The sequence below is a fragment of the Schistocerca nitens genome, chromosome 4, assembly GCF_023898315.1.
Source record: "Schistocerca nitens isolate TAMUIC-IGC-003100 chromosome 4, iqSchNite1.1, whole genome shotgun sequence".
Lineage (NCBI taxonomy): Eukaryota > Metazoa > Arthropoda > Insecta > Orthoptera > Acrididae > Schistocerca > Schistocerca nitens.
In genome coordinates this window covers 727,768,199-727,788,134 of record NC_064617.1, presented here as the reverse complement: position 1 = coordinate 727,788,134, position 19,936 = coordinate 727,768,199, and the positions used below count along the sequence as shown (strand labels likewise).

General features: G+C 39.9%; 1 protein-coding gene across 4 annotated transcripts in view; it reads left to right on the top strand.

The window, feature by feature from the left end:
- Positions 1-386: 386 nt before the first annotated feature.
- Positions 387-19,936, top strand: part of LOC126252996 (tRNA wybutosine-synthesizing protein 4-like) — a 63,840-nt gene continuing 44,290 nt past the window's right edge. The window contains exons 1-5 of one of the 4 annotated variants that reach the window (XM_049954027.1): positions 387-529; positions 2,685-2,894; positions 9,987-10,158; positions 12,724-12,910; positions 13,003-13,192. In XM_049954027.1, coding sequence (XP_049809984.1) covers positions 2,727-2,894; positions 9,987-10,158; positions 12,724-12,910; positions 13,003-13,192 — 717 coding nt within the window. In that variant the 5' untranslated portion in view covers positions 387-529; positions 2,685-2,726. Of the gene's footprint in view, positions 607-2,684; positions 2,895-9,986; positions 10,159-12,723; positions 12,911-13,002; positions 13,193-19,936 lie in introns of all 4 variants that reach the window. The other 3 variants (XM_049954028.1, XM_049954025.1, XM_049954026.1) reach the window with 3 other exon arrangements.

Below are 19,936 nucleotides of genomic sequence, written 5' to 3'. Positions count from 1 at the left end.
AAAATCAGAAAACTGAAACTACTAACTTTTTTTATTTTGTCTTCCATGATTATGGGAATGTATATTAATTCATTTGATTGCTACCAGCCACAGAGTCTGATTTGTTTTCATTTTACCTGGGAGCTGTAAACGAAGAGTGAACAGAAATATAATGAACCATACAGAAGGATCAAATGGAGAATGATCCCCATTATAACTCAGATTGCTCTGCGCATACGCGAATCTGGCAGCTTTGCCGCGCCAGAAAAACTTTTCCGAGTAGCATCTGGCTACTTGCTACTACTGCTCACACGGCAAACAGCCACACTTCAAGTAGCCGGTAGCGGGAGAAGGCACTGCCTATACGCGAATTCAGCTCTGCACATGCTCATGAATCTGCTGGTAGCTGCTCGAACGAACTTTTGGAGACTGAGGGGGACGCATGTGCCAGTTTTCAATGCCGATGCAAAACCGATGTTGCTAACTACAGCCTCTGGCGTAATATGAAGTACGGATCACTTTGACATATGAGAGAGATTCGAAGCGGGAGGTTAGAATGATGATGTTACGTTTGGAGTATTGTAATTTTTGATCGTGAAAGGCTGTTGCTGCATAATGGATAAAAATGTTCGTTATATTATTCTAGCTCAAAGTGCCTTAGTACAATGTTGTAGTCTTTTTGGCAATAAATGTGATGATTATCAAATTCTTGTACTTTTACGCATCGCTCACCTCAGTATCTTCCAGAAATGAATTCTGGATTGTTTCAGAAATGTCAATAAAAAAACGTTTAGAGAGTAATTGTTTCATTTTCGTCGCTTGTCCGTCGCAGCAGAATATTCCGTTTTGTGTGATGGCTATAACTTTTAATACTAACATGGCAAAGCTAACATACCACCCTTCTCTACATCTTTGGAAGCGTTAGTTTTACGTCTGTTGCCCATCTCAATAGTTACAGCTGTACAAAAATATATTTGCAATAATTCCTGACGTTGCATAATTTTATTGTAAAAGTGCCCGTAGTCAGTACTTACGTGGGGGCATATCAGTCTGTTTATAACTAGGTTAGGTACAGACATAGACACATTCATTTGCCGTACTTGTACAGTTACATAATTTGCTTTTGCGAAATCAGTAGGCTATTGTTAGGAAATATTTAATATTCACAGTTCTGTACGATATTATGTTCAGTCCAAAGACAGAAGTGGTACAGCTGTCTTGGCTAATCTGGCCTGTACAAGTCTCTTCATGTCGGTTTAATTACTGCAGCCCACATCAACATGAGTCTGCGTAATGTAACGGAGACTTGGGCTCCTACAATTTTTTAACCCTTCACATCGTCTCCCCCACCCCACAATCACTAATTTAATTTTTCCTTGATGCATCAGTGTGTATGTTATCAAACAATCCTTTTAAAAATAAAATTAACCCCTTGCTGATTTGGTTTTACCAGCAATTTCGTCCCCTGTTCTTGTCTTGTTGGCAAGTGCTTCATCTGTAATGATCTTGATATCAGTTTGTAGCCAGGCTTCAAGAAGCAGTTAATCCTTGTTTGTATTAAAAGGATTACAGTCACTAAAATGATAGCAATATATTTTTGTTCCAAAGTGTCAAGTGCATTAGGCACTGTGTACAAGAGCAGCAAAACTGAATGCTGCCATTTGTGAACTACAAAACGGACATTATCAAAACAGTGTAACCTTGACTGAGGATCAAAAGACTATGTAATCAAAATGTACTGGAAAGAAATACAAAAGGAGTACAGACTGAAATAACAAGTTGTAAGTAATTTTTTTATACCCTGCACTGTTGGGAGGATTCAAACAAGAAAGAAGTGAATGGTAAAACCACACGTACACCATATCTATAAAAATCTGTATACATTTCCGAATAGGAGTACATTTGATAAACCTTATAGGGGAACCGTATTCCTCAGCTATAAAATTAATTTCAGAGTCTTTTGACATCATATCCATTTTATTATTGTTTGTATACTGAGTCTTTATAAATGAAAAAGCAAAACTGTAGTTTTACACACTGACTTCAATTTTGCTTTGTATAAAACTCAGCAATGAAGCTACATTTTGTTTGGTATTAGAGCAATAATGCGTTTATATGCCTACTTTTCTTCTGCGTCAAGCAGTGTGTTGTAGTGGTAAGACACTGAACTCATCTCCAGGAGGTCGGTGTTTCAAATCCTCGCCTGTCCATCCAGATTTAGATTTTCTGAGATTTCCCTAAACTGCTTAAGGCAAATCCTAGAGTCTTCCATTGAAAAGGCATGTGCAGTTTTCTTCTCCAATGCAAAGTTGTATTTAATCTGTAATGACCTCACTCTTGACAGGGAATTAAACCCTAATTTTCTTTCTTTCCTCTGTTTCTTTTGTGAAAGGAAAAAATCTAAATATCAGAGCAAGTTGCATCTTTTAACATATAATGGTATGATCTGTTCTAACTGAAGAACTTAGTGCAGTTTAATTAATTTATGTTAAGTGAGTAAAGCATACAGCTAATTATGAAAATTGTCAATTTCTCTTTGAAAACAAGAAGACACTCTTACCTTCAAATAACACTTGGGAATACTGGAGATGTGATAGTTTATACAGATATTTTTCTTCATCTCCCTCAGTAGAAGGAATAGTTATTGAAATGCCAAGACAAGGTTATTCCAAATATAAATTTAATAATAAAGACATTTTTTCCAGGTTCAAGGTACCAATGACTACAGCACTGTCTCCAAGTACTCAATGGTTAAACAGGGCTACTTTAATGATGAATTCATATCAGAATTTGTATTGAATTCAAAATACAGCAGAAGAGCTCCAATCATTCACATGGGCTATTATGCAAGAGCTGAAATAATTGAAGCCATTTTGACACAGTTTATGAGACATGTGGGGAACTCTCATATACAAGTAAGTTGTGTGTTTTTAATGCTGAAGTATTGTATTGAGAGAAAATACTGAATGTCATATTGTGCTCTCTGTTTCACTTATGCTGAGAAGTTTTCCTCTTGTTTCTTTGACTGCATTATTCTGTTCGCCTTCTCTCTGTGTTGGACTCATTCCACATTTAGCAGTTTGTTTCATCTCCTTCACTTTGCAAGAGTGACTTTATTATTTGAAATATGAGGGTTTGCTACACTGATGAGCCAAAAGATTATGATCACTTGCTTAATAGAATGTTGGTCCACCTTTGGACTACAGTACAGCAGTGATTCTGCATGGTGTAGATTCCATAATTCCTTGATAGGTTGCTGGAGGTGTGTAGTACCAGATATCTAGCACTGTAACATGATTCTGGCCATGTGGCAAAGACAGTTATCCTGCTAGAAGGTGCCATTGCTGTTGAGGAAGACACCAAGCATGAAGGGATGCAGATAGTCCACAATAATGTTCATATAGTCAGCAATTATCATGGTGCCTTCAGTTGTTGCCATAACTGCCATGGAGGCCCGAGTGAATCTCCCCGTGGCATAAAACTGCCTCCACTATCCTGATGTATGGCAGCTGTTTGCCCGGGTGACATTGACCTGGTGTAATGAGAAACATAATCATCTAACCAGGTAATACATTCTCATTGATGCATGGTCCAGTCTCCATGATCCTGTCCCCACTGCAACTGTAACTGATAATGTTGTTAGGATTACACGGGTTTGTCCACTGTGGATCCCAATGTTCAACTATTTGCACTGAACTGTGTGCTCCAAACCACTTGCTCTGGCACCAGCATTGTAATCTGTTGTCAGATCGCCACCTATCCTGTGTTACAGAGTGGGCAAACCTCCAGATTCTGCATTGTTTTGTGATGAGGTGTGAATGTTAAACACTTTTTCTCCTACCATCCACATGTGCTTTCCCCGTCCTTCATCCACTTTCCATAGATGCTCAAGACAGTACCACATGAATAACCAACTAGCTTCACTGTTTCTGAGTTGCTTGTTCCCAGGTGCTGAGTCATAATAACATGTCCTTTTTAAAAATTGCTTATGTTAGTGGATTTCCTCATTTGCGGCCCGTGTTGTTGCTAGAATGACTCCCCAATTTTCTGTGTTCCACTAATATACCTTCCTTACTCTGCCATTTGCCTGCAACACCACCAGTTGTCATTCAATCTTGTGATAGGTACTAGTCATAACGTTTAGGCAGTTAAGGTTTCATTATTGTGGCCTGCGTCAGAATTGTCTCTGTGCCTCTGCTTTTGAAATATGAATAGCACAGTCGAGATAGAGATCTTTAAATAATAGAAACTGTTATAAATGAACCTGCTCCAGCAACAACATAAAATAATCAAACATCCACCTTTCAATCTATGTTTGTACAAGGAACTGTCATAAAGTTTTACTTATCACCTTAAAAAAAAGAATGTTATGCCCCAGAATAGTATCACTGGTGGACACTAAAAATTCATCCAAGTTCTACCTTGGCATCTCCCGGAAGTCAGACTGCCTGTGTCAATGACCGTTGTACTGCCAGCTAGGGGGAAATGCTGAGAGGGTTGTAGCAAACACGGAAGCTGTTGCAGCGTGAGGAGGATGAGGGGGGACAACGACTGAGCACCCAAGTCTGCAAGCAAAGCATAATGACATCATGGAAGCCAAGAGATACCATCATTCTAGTGACAAAGCAGATTTTTGTAAGGAAGGCTAGGTACAAAGAAACTTTTAAGTATTCAGGTACCGAGCCAACAGAAAAGAGCCTCTGAAAGGTGGAGTTGTGAAAGTTGAGTCACTGGGAGTGCTGAAAGCGAAGGAAAAACCAGGTCACATGATGTCATAACATAACTAATGATGAAGTATTGAATAGAATTGGGGAGAAGAGGAGTTTGTGGCACAACTTGACAAAAAGAAGGGACTGGTTAGTAGGACATGTTTTTGGAGGCACCAAGGGATCACAAATTTAGCATTGGAGGGCAGCGTGGAGGGTAAAAATCATAGAGGGAGACCAAGAGATGAATACACTAAGCAGATTCATAAGGATGTAGGTTGCAGTAAGTACTGGGAGATGAAGAAGCTTGCAGAGGATAGGGTAGCATGGAGAGCTGCATCAAACCAGTCTCAGGACTGAAGACCATAACAACCCCACTGTTCCTACCAAGTGTCTCATTGCTGATTGATGAGTGCTGTTTGCCGACTGCCCAGTGCTTAGTCTCAGCCCTTGTGTCAGTTGCAGCTATCCAGTGAGAGGGAAGGCTATGGAGGTCGACCTTCGGCATGCATAGCTGCCTCCAATTGTCTACAGAACCACAGGTGTGGCTGGAAGGATGTTGTTGCTGCCAGCTTCACTGCCAACTTCCGAAGCAACACTGATGGGGCAGGGAGGCTGCCGTCACCCTGCAAGTCTGCTGGAGACTTGACCTGCATGACCTGGATGCTGTCTGTCGTCCACCTTCGAATGGGTGAGCACTGCTTTTGCTCATCCTGTTCGTGTGGCATACACTGATGTTGCTGGCTCCTGTCTCCTAAACGGAGCTGAGAGCCAACCCCTGTGCGCCACTGAATACTTCAGGTGACGTTGGGTCATATCTGCTGAGTGCAGAGCTTCAACATCATTCAGTACATTTTGGAAATCGATTTGTTGAGCTGGAGGCTGAAGTTCACAGGTCGACGGCTTCCCCATGATGTAACAGCTGTCACTTGATGCTTTGTTGTGCTGAGGGTACTGCAAGTTGATTGCATGCTGGCATTCCGCTGCTCACAAGGCACTACTCAGCAGGACCAGCCGATGCATGGTGCTTTGGAAAACAAACCTATATTTCTGCCTAATAAATTTATAATTTCCATTGGTCTTGCCGTAGTGGTAACAGGTTCCCATCAGATTACCAAAGTTAAATGTTGTTGGGCTTGGCTAGCACTTGAATGGGTGACTATCTGGTCTGTCCTTTTCACAGTTTTGTGTTTGGACTGTGGTAGAAGATGATGGGTTGGTGTATGGGACAGGTCTTTCACCTGGGCTGACCATGAGGAAATGACCAACGGGGCACAGGATTGGGAATAGAGATGGACAAGGATATGCTGTTGGTTTGGTGGACAGCAGAACACAATTTTTGGGAATGTGGGTAGGATTTTGGGTAGCATATCTCTCATCTCGGGGCACGACAAGAGATAGCTGAAGACTTGGTAAAGGATGTGGTTGAGCTTTTGAAGGCCATTGTGATACTGGGTTATCAGAAGAGTGCTAGTCAATTGCTGGTTAACAGGTCCTTTGGAGTCAGAGAAGAAGATGGCATGGAAGATTTGTTTATGGACAAGCTGGATGGGATGTTGTCTGTCAGTAAAGGATCTGGTAAGATTATCAGTATATTGTGCCAGCTTCTGCTTTCCACTGCAAATGCAATGTCATGGATGGCAAGGCCGTTAGGAAGAGACTTTTTGACATGGAACGGGTGATAGCTCTCAAAGTGGAGGTACTGTTGGTGGTTGGTACACTCAATATGGACAGATGTATTTATGGATCCATCTGAGAGGTGGAGATTGATGTAAAGAAAGGTGGCTCACTGAGTTGAGAAGGACCGGGTGAAGCAAATTTGGGAATATACATTGAGGTTGTAGAGGAAAGAGGAAAGATTGTCCTTGCCATATATCCAGATCTTGAAAATGTCTTCAGTAAATCTGAACCAGACAAAAGATTTTAGGTGTTGACTGGATAGGAAGAATTCCTCCAGATGGCTCATAAATAACTTAATGTTGGGTGGAGCTATGTGAGTACCCATGGCAGTATCATGGACTTGTTTGTAGATTTGGCCTTTGAAAAAGAAATAATTGTGGGTCAGGATATGGTTGTCTAGCAGGATTAGGGAATCAGTGATTCGTTTGCTGTCAGAGGATGTTGGGAAAGGTAGTGTTCTATGGCCACAAGGTCATGGGACTGGGAGATGTTGGTGTGCAAGGATGTTACACCCACAGTAACCAACAAGGGCTCTGGTGGTAACGGGACAGGAATTGTGGTGAGGTGGTGAAGGAAGTGAGCACTGCCTTCAGTGTAGGATGGGAAGTTGTGGTCAATAGATTGGAGGTGTCGCAGAGGTTCGTTCCATGGAAGCATTGAATCCAGCCAAAATGGGACAACCAGTGGGCAGACCTGTGGCTTTGGATTATGGCGTTTTGGAATAGGTAAAAGATAGTAGTGTGGAGAAGTTATTGAAGTGAGGAGCTGGAGATGGATTCAGATGTCAGGTTTTGGTTAGGAGATAACCCTTGAGGAGCTGCTTGAGATGTGTAGGGTGGGTGAGTACAGGGTAATCAATACAAAACCAAGTATAGGTAATGCAGGAGTAGGACTAGTAATGAATAAGATAACAGGAGCATGGGTAAACTACTATGAGTGAACACAGCATCCTAGCCAGTGCAAGATACAAAGCCAAGACCTGCCACAGTAGTACAAGTAATGTTAATTGGTTGGCAATGTCTGTGACGTGTGGAAGTTTGGGTCAGTCCAGGAGGGAATGTGCTTAAGGCAACCTCGAGATAAGTGGGAAATTTGGCTTCGAGTCCCAGTCTGGCACAAATTTTCTTCTGTCACTAATAATTTGTGCAGCTGGTTTATAACCATATTTGCGGTTTGTGAATACATTTCGTTAACAAGTGTGTGTATCTACTTCCTTCACAGGGGATGGATAAACTGAAAAAAAGTATGTCAAGATAAAAAAAATGTGGATTGTTAAAGGAGGCAACAATTCAGTTTTGATGTGGGACTGGAATTCGATAGTAATATAAGGAGGAGGAGTAAAATTAGTAGAATGTAGACTCGGGGAGAGGAATTAATTGCCCCCATAAAATTATGCCACAAGACAGTATTGAGCTAAAGTTTGCAAAGTTTGTGAGCAATCCCATCTGCAGGTCAATGCAGTGAAACAGATCTCCAAGTGCAAAGTAAGAAGAACTGATCAATGTGCTGTGCCACCATGGTCCATCTGCGTGTCTGGAAAATTTGCATGTGGAGTTTAGTCTAATGTATGCGCACTGATTTGTGCATCTGGTACTTGTAAGTTATTTTGATTTGTTCAAAATTATATAATACGGGCTTTTGCAAGATTAAGAGTTAAACTGTCTGCTGTGAACCAGTTGTCCCACTGGCAGTGTCTGATTATGGTTGTTTTGGGGGCCTGTACCAATTTACAAACATTATCAACAACACAAACAAAAAAAAAAGCTATTCACTATCTCCACTCATCAGAGAGAAAAAAAGCTGTGTTTGTTATACAGTACTCACAGGTCATAAAGGAAAGACGTCTATTGAAGTGGGGGGGGGGGGGGGCGTGGGGGGAAGACTTTTCCATTACCATAAGTCACCGGTCATTAACTTACAAAAACACTTAAAAAAAGAAAATTTGAAAATAAATAAGTCACATCAAAAAAGCCACATATAAAATCATTTGGTGATATAAATAAAGTTTGCAGCATTAATAACTGGTAACTTAAAAGTTTCTACCTTTTTTCCCCACTTCATGGAGACCTTTTCTACATGATCTGTGTGGCTGATATAATAAATACAGCTTTTTTAATCTGCGATGAGTGAAGGTAGAGGCTAGGTTTTGTTCGTTTTGTTGACAATGCCTGTAAAGTTATAAAGGACCCTAAAACATACATACCAGACACTGCATGGGGGATAACTGGTTCACAGCAAACAGTTTAACTCTTAATATTCCAAAGACTTGTATTACGCAATTTAAAACAAATAAAAATAACTTGTAGGTAACTGATGAAGAGATCAGTGCATATGTTAGACTAACTCCACATGTGAACTTTTCAGCCATGCAGATGGATAGTAAACCGAAGTGACACCAGCACATTGATCAGTTCTGCCTACTTTGTACCTAGAGCTGCAGCTGAGATTGCTGTCATACTTTGCAAACTGAAGCTCAGTTCTGTCTTGTGGCATAATTTTCTGGAGCAATTAATTATTTTCCTCAGTCCACATTCTACTAATTTTACTTCTCCTGCTTTTCATACTATCGAATTCCAGTCCCACATCAAAATTAAATTGTTGCTTCCCTTAAAAAACTATAACTTCTTTTATCATACCTTTTTCAGTCTCTCCATCATCTGTGGAGCTAACAGACATGTACTCATACACTTGTACTACTGTGGTGGGTCTTGGTTTTGTGTCTTGTCTTGGCTAGGATACTGTGTTCATTCTGCTGTTTATAGTAGTTAAATAACATTCCTGTTATCTTATTCATTATTAGTCCTACTCCGGCATTACCTCTCTCTGGTTTTGTGTTGATTCCCCTGTGCTCACTTCACTAGCAATCCTATTCTTCCCACCACTGCATTTTGCACTTCACTAATTCCATCTATATCCAACTTCAACCCATCCAGTCTTCTTCACAAATTCTGTAGTCTACCTACATTTTAAGGGAGGAAACATTCTATGCTCTGACCCATAGAATGCCAGGTATGTTTTTTTCTGATGAAAAGATCCTTGTGATTCGTCCCAGCTCAATGATCTGAATGGAGGACTATTTTACTTCCTAAATATTTTACCCAAGCGGATGCTGTCATTAAACCATACAGTCAATCTGCATGCACTTTGGAAATATAATGATTGTAGTTCCCCCCTACCCCCACTTTCAGATGTTCACAGTACCAACTTAGCAAGGCTTTGTTCACTAATGTTGCAAGGCCAGTCAGTCCTCCAGACTGTTTCCCTTTCATTTACTGAAAAGCCTCCTGCTAGTCTTCTGGATCCATATGTTAGCGTGGCCTCTCCCCTCTGATATAATTGCAACTATGGTATGGCTGTCTGTATTGGTGAGGCATGCAAAGCAACCCATTGTGGTAAGAATGTGTATCATGAGTCATCCAGAAATTTCTATTGACATGAATCACATATCTTTTATATTCCAAGGTGCTGTTGTCAGTTCTAAATCCTAAACAAATAAATGACACAGAAGTATATTTAATATGATGAGACTTGCTAACATTTGGTTTTATATTATTTCAATCATCAACTGCAGGAACCCTGTTTCCGTATTTTGTTAATTTATGAAGTTTTATTGCTTCACAGATCATCTCCTGTGGAGCTGGTTATGATACAACATACTTTAGGCTTAAGAAGTACTTGCAAGAAGAGTTCAGTCTTACCTATTATGAAGTTGACTTCATTGAAGTTATTTCTCGCAAAACTGAGTGTATTAGAAGATCAAAAATCCTCAGCAGTATTCTTGGATTATCTAATGGTAAGCAATGTACACTTGTTTCCATATATTAGGGAAAGATTCCAAAACAACAATAACCTAAGTTTCAGTGTACTGCAACCACAGTTGTGCTGCAGAAAACTATGGCATGCAAAACATTGGTGCTGCAATCAGTTTGCTTCATTCATATGTACAACAGATTTCTGCATTTTTGTGGGTAGGACAGTAGTTGGCACCTGTATAAAAAACAAGACAGCTGTGATTGCTAATTTGGTGGAATAACATTGAGGCATCATGTAGGAGGTAAAAAACGTAATGGAGACCCATTGATGAATTGTTATCTCCTCATACGCAAAACAGAGGTTGCCAGATGGTCAGTTTTTTAACCTTTTCTTGTTAATAGAGTTTGTAAACTGTTTATACATGTTTCTCAATCAGGTCAACCTGGATGGCCAAGGGCTATATTTGGGAACAACAACAGCTGTTTGATCACACACAAAAATAAACACCCTCCTTGAAGAAAGAAAAAGTCTGGAACTTTATTAAGTAAGAAGAAATGGCATAGGGACACGGCGACCCTATCGCCCAGTGGGAAACCACTGCAATCAGCCACCCGAGTATTGGTGGGAAAACCATACCTTAGTGGGTTAGGAGGAAATGCCAACCCAAAACCCTGATCATCTAGGGTTGTGCCTCTGCGGTTAACAACCGTAGCTGTAAATCGGAGCTTGCTCCACTCGAGGTTAACTAACTTCGAAAGTCAACCATGAAAAGGTCTTTTAGGCAAAAATTTGCATCATCCTGTCCAAGAATGCAGGAGAAGGCTACATTGGATTTGATGGGTAGCCACCTGGAGGGCATCAATGACTCGGAGCATTGGCAGTCACCCATTCTTATGCCAGTACATAAGAACAGGATCAAACAAAATCAGATTAACTACATTGCAACTCATAATATTACGTGCATCAACAAATCGTACCAGAAAGATGGACACTGGAGAGTAGCTACAAATGAAACAGTCTACAAGGAAATAGAACTGGTAATGAGTACAATCAGGAAGAAACACATTTCATTCTTTGGACATCTAATCAGAACACCAGAGAACAGGATCATCAGGAGAATAATAGAAAAATTGCAGAATAGTAAGTGCAACATTAAGTGGATTACAGAAATCAAGGAAGATATGGCTGAGCTACAGAGTACATTGGAAGACCTAAGAAACAAAAATGACAAAATCAACAAACAAACCAGATTGCAAACAAAAATCAACAAACAGACAATAGGAAGGGTGATTTCCTATGAATAAAGAAGGATGAGATCCGAGAGAATGAAGAAGTACTGGGCTGACAGGAAACTGGAAAATTCTTTGTATAAAAGTTGGTTGGAGTGGTCCAATGAAGGCCATAAAATGTAAATAATAATAATAAGTAAGAAGAGAATAAAAATAGTAAGAGGAATCAAATTTAGTTCTCAGATAGCAATTGTGGCAGAAATGTGACACATTTAAATCATTGCCCCCCAATGTCAATGATTATTTCCATACAGTGGCGGCAAATATTGCACCTGATAATAAGCAACCAAATACAGGCATGGCAGATTTACTCCAGCAGACACTATTTTCATCACTCACTGCCATAAATATTAAAAACTCATCACCTTAGGAGATACAAAAATCATTATCTCACCAATGAATCATATTTCTTCTGGTGATGACAGTAATCTGATCAGATATTTGAGAGGACCACCCTTTAGCTATCTTTGTAATTACTTGATGACTCATAAAGTATATTTACTGATGACTTAAATAAGCATAGGTGAAATACTTAATTAAAAATGGAAAAAAAAGAATATTACCTCAATTGTAGACACATTCCACTATTTCCAGTGTTTTTATTTTTTTTTAAATATACATAGAATAGAACATTTATCCATTTTTCACTGTGTAACTTACCAGCTGTCACTCAGTTTGGCTTTTGTAAAAGAAAGAGAAGTCCGTATAATTATGATGTACAAATGAAGAATTATGAGACCTAAACAACAAAAACTGTAATGTTGTTGTGCTCTGTGATCTAGCCAATGCTTATTATTGTGAGGGCTGTGAACTTCTTACGTGTAAAACTAAAATGTTATCACATTAAAAGCATCCCTTGCACATGGTTGGCTATCTATCTTCATAACAGGAAGAAGAGGATAATATTGACAAAATGCATTGAAGGAATAAATCTAAAATCATAAAGGGACAATATAAAGTCTCACAAGGTTTGGCATTGGGTCCATTCCTGTTTCTAACTTAAGTAAATGACCTTTCAGTAACTTTAAAAGACTGTTCAAAAACTATAATGTTTTCTGAAGAAACAAGCTTAAGTACTCAACAATCCTCATTCAGCAATATCTTATGCAGCTCATAAGGTAATACTTCACAGCAAACTGTTTAAGTAGATAAAAAGCTAAAATGGAGTCAACACACACATATTCTAACCAAAAAAGTAAATGTTGCACGTTAAGAAGTATCTCTCGCTATGCTTATTTGAAGACCCTCATACACCTCTTTTCCCATTGCCTTGTGTTTTTGGTGAGAGTTGCTATAGTTAATTTCTGTTTTCACAGATGACTTTTTTTCAACAGATGTAAACTCTTGTACAACTGGTATTCATTCACACGGATACCATTTGGTTGGAGGTGACCTCCGCTGCCAGAATGATATTGAAAGTGTTCTGTCAAGCGCTGGCATATCATGGGCTGCACCTACGTTGCTTTTGGCAGAATGCTCCATAACTTACATGGATGAATCAAGGTGTGAACCTACTAATTGCATGCACGTCTAGTTGTTTAAAATACTGGTGGTGTCGTTGATCCTAAAACATACTTTTATATTTTGTTTCACAGCTCAACTAAACTTATAGAATGGGCATCTACCAAGTTTCCTCATGCAACATTTGTCACCTTTGAACAAATATGTCCAGATGATGGATTTGGGCATGTGATGAAACATCATTTTGAGTCTCTGGGCAGTCCATTATTGTCACTGAATAAATATCCAGATTTTGACTTGCAAATCAGGCGATATAAAGAACACGTAAGTATATCACATTATTAAATCAAATGTTGTTACACATCTATCTGTTTTATAATATTATTTATTATTGTATTGCGAGTGAAAGAACCTGTAAGTCTTAGTAGCTCACAACTGTAAGTTTCCAGAGTGTAGATGTAGTGAACCATGGAACTTGCCGTTGGTGGGGAGGCTTGCATGCCTCAACGATACAGATATCCGTACTGTAGGTGCAACCTCAACGGAGGGGTATCTGTTGAGAGGCCAGACAAACATGTGGTTCCTGAAGAGGGGCAGCAGCCTTTTCAGTAGTTGCAGGGGGAACAGTCTGGATGATTGACTCATCTGGCCATGTAACACTAACCAAAACGGCCTTGCTGTTGTGGTACTGCAAACGGCTGAAAGCAAGGGGAAACTACAGCCGTAATTTTTCCCGAGGGCATGCAGCTTTACTGTATGATTAAATGATGATGGCGTCCTCTTGGGTAAAATATTCCGGAGGTAAAATAGTCCCCCATTTGGATCTCCGGGCGGGGACTACTTGACGTCATTATCAGGAGAAAGAAAACTGGCGTTCTACGGATTGGAGCGTGGAATGTTAGATCCCTTAATTGGACAGATAGGTTAGAAAATTTAAAAAGGGAAATGGATAGTTTAAAGTTAAATATAGTGGGAATTAGTGAAGTTCGGTGGCAGGACGAACAAGATTTTTGGTCAGGTGAATACAGGATTATAAATACAAAATCAAATAGGGGTAATGCAGGAGTAGGTTTAATAATGAATAAAAAAATAGGAGTGCGGGTAAGCTATTACAAACAGCATAGTGAACGCATTATTGTGGCCAAGATATACACAAAGCCCTCGCCTACTACAGTAGTACAAGTTTATATGCCAACTAGCTCTGCAGATGATGAAGAAATTTATGAAATGTATGATGAGATAAAAAAATTATTTATGTAGATTAAAACTGAAGAAACTGCAAAAAGGTGGGAATTCAAGGAGATGGGACCTGGATCAACTGACTAAACCAGAGGTTGTACAGAGTTTCAGGGACAGCATAAGGGAACAATTGACAGGAATGGGGGAAAGAAATACAGTAGAAGAAGAATGGGTAGCTCCGAGGGATGAAGTAGTGAAGGCAGCAGAGGATCAAGTAGGTAAAAAGACGAGGGCTAGTAGAAATCCTTGGGTAACAGAAGAGATACTGAATTTAATTGATGAAAGAAGAAAATACAAAAATGAAGTAAGTGAAGCAGGCAAAAAGGAATAAAAACAGGAAGTGCAAAATGGCTTAGCAGGTATGGCTAGAGGACAAATGTAAGTATGTAGAGGCTTATCTCACTAGGGGTAAGATAGATACTGCCTACAGGAAAATTAAAGAGACCTTTGGAGGAAAGAGAACCATTTGCATGAATATCAAGAGCTCAGATGGAAACCCAGTTCTAAGCAAAGAAGGGAAAGCAGAAAGGTGGAAGGAGTATATAGAGGGTCTATACAAGGGCGATGTTCTTGAGGACAGTATTATGGAAATGGAAGAGGAGATAGATGAAGATGAAATGGGAGATATGATACTGCGTGAAGAGTTTGACAGAGCACTGAAAAGACCTAAGTCGAAACAAGGCCCCGGGAGGAGACAACATTCCATTAGAACTACTTATAGCTTTGGGAGAGTCAGTCCTGACAAAACTCTACCATCTGGTGAGCAAGATGTATGAGACAGGCAAAATTCTGTCAGACTTCAAGAAGAACATAATAATTCCAATCCCAAAGAAAGCGGGTGTTGACAGATGTGAAAATTACTGAACTATCAGTTTAATAAGTCACAGGTGCAAAATACTAACACGAATTCTTTACATACGAATGGAAAAACTGGTAGAAACTGACCTTGGGGAAGATCAGTTTGGATTCCGTAGAAACGTTGGAACACGTGAGGCAATACTGACCCTACGACTTATCTTAGAAGAAAGATTAAGGAAAGGCACACCTACGTTTCTAGCATTTGCAGACTTAGAGAAAGCTTTTGAATGTTGACTGGAATACTCTCTTTCAAATTCTGAAGGTGGCAGGGGTAAAATACAGGGAACGAAAGGCTATTTACAATTTGTACAGAAAGCAGATGGCAGTTATAAGAGTCGAGGGACATGAAAGGGAAGCAGTGGTTGGGAAGGGAGTGAGACAGGGTTGTAGCCTATCCCCGATGCTATTCAATCTGTATATTGAGCAAGCAGTAAAGGAAACAAAAGAAAAGTTCGGAGTAGGTATTAAAATCCATGGAGAAGAAATAAAAACTATGAGGTTCGCCGATAACGTTGTAATTCTATCAGAGACAGCAAAGGACTTGGAAGAGCAATTGAACGGAATGGACAGTGTCTTGAAAGGAGGGTATAAGATGAACATCAAAAAAAGCAAAACGAGGATAATGGAATGTAGTTGAATTAAGTCGGGTGATGCTGAGGGAAATAGATTAGAAAATGAGACACTTAAAGTAATAAAGGAGTTTTGCTATTTGGGGAGCAAAATAACTGATGATGGTCGAAGTAGAGAGGATATAAAATGTATACTGGCAATGGCAAGGAAAGCGTTTCTGAAGAAGAGAAATTTGTTAACATTGAGTATTGATTTAAGTGTCAGGAAGTCGTTTCTGAAAGTATTTGTATGTAGTTTACCTATGTATGGAAGTGAAACATGGACAATAAATAGTTTAGACAAGAAGAGAATAGAAGCTTTCGAAATGTGGTGCTACAGAAGAATGCTGAAAATTAGATGGGTAGATCACATAACTAATGAGGAGGTATTGAACAGAATTGGGGAGAAGAGGAGTTTGTGGCATAACTTGACTAGAAGAAGGGATTGGTTGGTAGGACATGTTCTGAGGCATCAAGGGATCACCAATTTAGTACTGGAGGGCAGCGTGGAGGGTAAAAATCGTAGAGGGAGACCAAGAGATGAATACACTAAGCAGATTCAGAAGGATGTAGGCTGCAGTAGGTACTGGGAGATGAAGAAGCTTGCACAGGATAGAGTAGCATGGAGAGCTGCATCAAACCAGTCTCAGGACTGAAGACCGCAACAACAACAACAGATGTAGCTGTAGCTGAGAGGGCTGTTATGATGCAAGTGGACACAGAACAACAGATCATCGAGCGAGGTGGTACGGTGGTTAGTACAGTGGATTCGCATCTGGGAGGACCGCATTTCAAACCTGCGTCTGGCCATCCTGATTTAGGTTTTCTGTGATTTCCCTAAATCGTCTTAGGCAAATGCCAGGATGGTTCCTTTGAAAGGCCACAGTCGAGTTCCTTCCCTAATCCGATGGGACCAATGACCTCCTCGATGGTTGGTCCCCTCCCCCATATCAGACAGGCAACAACAGATCAACAGTTGCCTTTGAACATGATTATTTGTAGTGTGGGCTTTCATCAGTTGAGTTCCTTGTGATTTAAGAGTGGCTTCCACTTATTCTGGACACTTTTGATGTGTAATTATGGGAGCTCTTTGGTGTAGTAATCAGAACACACATAAAGGATAGGAGTAAGAAATGCCACATATGCATTCTACATCTATATTTACATGTATATCCATACTCTGCAAACCACTGCCAAGCGCATGGCAGAGGGTACATCCCTTTGTACCAGTTACTTGGGTTTCTTCCCATTCCATTCAATTTATTTATTCTGAGCTTGTCCTCATGATCCCTATATGAGAGATATGTAGAGCGTTGTAGCATGTTCCTAGAGTCATCATTTAAAGCCAGTTCCTGAAACTCTGCTTGTAGACTTCCTTGGGATGATTTACGTCTGTCTTCAAAACTGCCCCAGTTCAGTTTCTTCAGTGTCTTTGTGACACTCTCCCACAGGTCAAACAAACCTGTGACCATTCATGCTGCCCTTCTCTGTATACATTCAATATCCACTGCTAGTCATATTTCGTATGAGTCTCACACTTGAGCAATATTCTAGAATGGGTTGCACGAGTAATTTGTAAGCAATCTCCTTTGTAGACTGATTGTATTTGCCAGTATTCTGTGAATAACCCGAAGTCTACCATCTGCTTTACCCACAACAGGGCCTATCTCCTCATTCAATTTCAAATCCTTACAAAGTGTTGCACCCAGGTATTTGTGTGAGGCTGATTCTAGCTGAGACTCACTGACGTTATAGTCAAAGGATATTATGTTTTTTTTTTAAGTACACAATTTTACATTTCTAGTATTTAAAGCAAATTGCCAATCTTAACACCACTGTGAAATCTTGTCAAGATCTGATTGAATACTTATGCAGTTTCTTTCTGACAGTACTTCATTATAGGTAACTGCATCTTGTTGATAGAGGGATAAATGAGAGTAAATTGATCACTAGTCCTGTTCAAACTCCAAATCAGGAATTTGATGAGATGGAGGTTACTGTTAATACCGTCCACGAAGTCATTAATATATGACATGAACAACAAGGGTGTCAACACACTTCTGTGGGCACAGCTGAAGCTACTTCTATGTCTGACGATGATTCTCCATCCAACATGCTGTGTCCTCCCTACCAAAAAGTTGTCAGTGCAGTCACAAATTTTGCTTGGTACCCCAATTGATCAAACTTTTGACAGTAAGTATAGGTGTGGTACTGAGTGAAATGCTTTTTGGAAATCGAGAAATACTGCATCTTCCTGACTGCCTTGATCAGAAAGCTTTCAGTATGTCATGTGAGGAAAGTGCAAGTTGAGTTTCACATGATCAATGTTTTTAGAATCCATGCTGGTTTGTGTGGAGATCGTTTTGTCCAAAATAGCTCGTTATGTTTGAGCTCAAGAGTATGTTCTAAGATTCTACAACAAATCCATGTCAAGGATATTGGATGATATTTTGTAGATCACTTCTACTATGCTTCTTGTAGAAGGTGTGGCCTGTGTTCTCTTCCAATTACTGGGAACGGGTTTTTATTCAAGGAATCTACAATAGATTGTAGTTAGAAGAGGGTCTAACTCAGCTGAAAATTCAGTATACTATCTAATAGGGATTCCATGGGGCCCTGGAGCTTTCTTAAGTTTTAATTATTTCAGCTGTTTCTCAATACCACTTACACTAATACTGATTTTACTAATTTTTTCAGTTGTAGAAGTATTAAACTAGGTCAATTCTGCTGGGTTTTCCTTTGTGGAGGAACATTTGGAAACAGAGTTAATCATTTCAGCTATTGCTTTTCTACCCTCAGTTTCATTCAGCTATTGCTTTTCTACCCTCAGTTTCAGTTCCTGTCTCATTTTCTGGGAATGGATACTAACTTTGGCTCCACTGATAGCCTTTACATATAACCAGAATTTATTTGGTTTCTGTGAAAGATCATTTGACAATATTCTGCTATGGTAGCCATTGAAGACCACATACGTTGCTCTCTTGACAGCCAAATGCATTTCATTCAGCATCTCACTCTCTATAGTCCTATGCTTTGTTTTACATCTATTACACAGTAGTCTCTGTTTCTTAGAAGTTTAAACTCTCCACTGATGATTACAGTATGATTGGAAAGTTTTTGGTTATATCGTAGGATGAGTCTTGTGGGCAATAGAATGATCCAATTACTATTTTATGCCCACCCCTGTTACTGAGTCTTGCCCAAACAATCTCACATGCAGCTTCAATTTCAATCTCAGTGGATTTAAGTTTCTTGTCTACTGTGTCAAATAAACCACCTCCATTTCCTATTGGCCTATCCTTTCGATGTACAATTAAACTTTCCACAAGAATCTCATTGCCATCAATTTCAGGTTTCGACCAGCTTTCTGTATCTAGTATTATGTGAGCTTCACAGCTTTTCAGGAGCTCTTGGAACTTTGAAACTTTGTTGTGAACGCTTTGGCAGTTAATCCCTAGACATTTCTTTCGGTCTTACACTGATACTGGGTTTCCTACAAATATTGTTATCTAGATTGGATGGAGAGTTGCCTAATCTATAAAAAAAAAGGAAAGGTCTTGCATGTGCCCCACACACATTCAGCTATGGGAGTAGCAACCTCTAATGTGTAGTGCACACCTGACCCATTTAGAGAGACCCTGCAGTTCTCAAGCCTATGGTGCAAGCTCAGGAATTACATCCTAGCTTATCACAGAACCTCCTTAGTCCCTGGTTCAGTCCTTCCTCTCGACTCTGAATGAAGGGGTCACGATCAGATGAGAGGACAATGCTGCAAATTGTGAGTTTAATTGAAACTCCTTGTGCAAGACTTGTCTTCTCAACCTTCTCTACCACATGCTGGAATGGTCCAAGTACTACCTCCGAGCATGACAGCAGGCATCATTTGTTCCAATGTGTGCCACAATCTGCAGCTGGTTGCTCCCTGTTCCCAGAGTAGCCTCTACAACATGTTGAATGAGGCTCCCAGGCATACATACTAAGTACACATGGTGTCCTTTCCTGTCTCTTGCTGCCATTTCCCTAAGGGCTACCATCATTCGCCGTATGTTTCAACTGTCAACAGTTAATAGACCCTACCCATTTGTGTTTGCCTCCTCTTGACACTGGACAAAACAGGTTTCCCCAAAACAGGTGAAGTGAGTTCCACTTGCTTACTTTCAGTGCCACTGAAAGACAGCACCTTGAACTTGTTGGTTAGGGAGATCAGTATAACTAATACCTGAGTCCTCCCTGGTCCCATCCATACAGTACAGGGCCTCTAGATCTATTAGTGAAACACCACTCATAGTCAAGTCGACAAGTAATGACAGATCATGTAATTTCTACATAGAAGACAGGATCCACAGGAGTGGATAGTACCTGA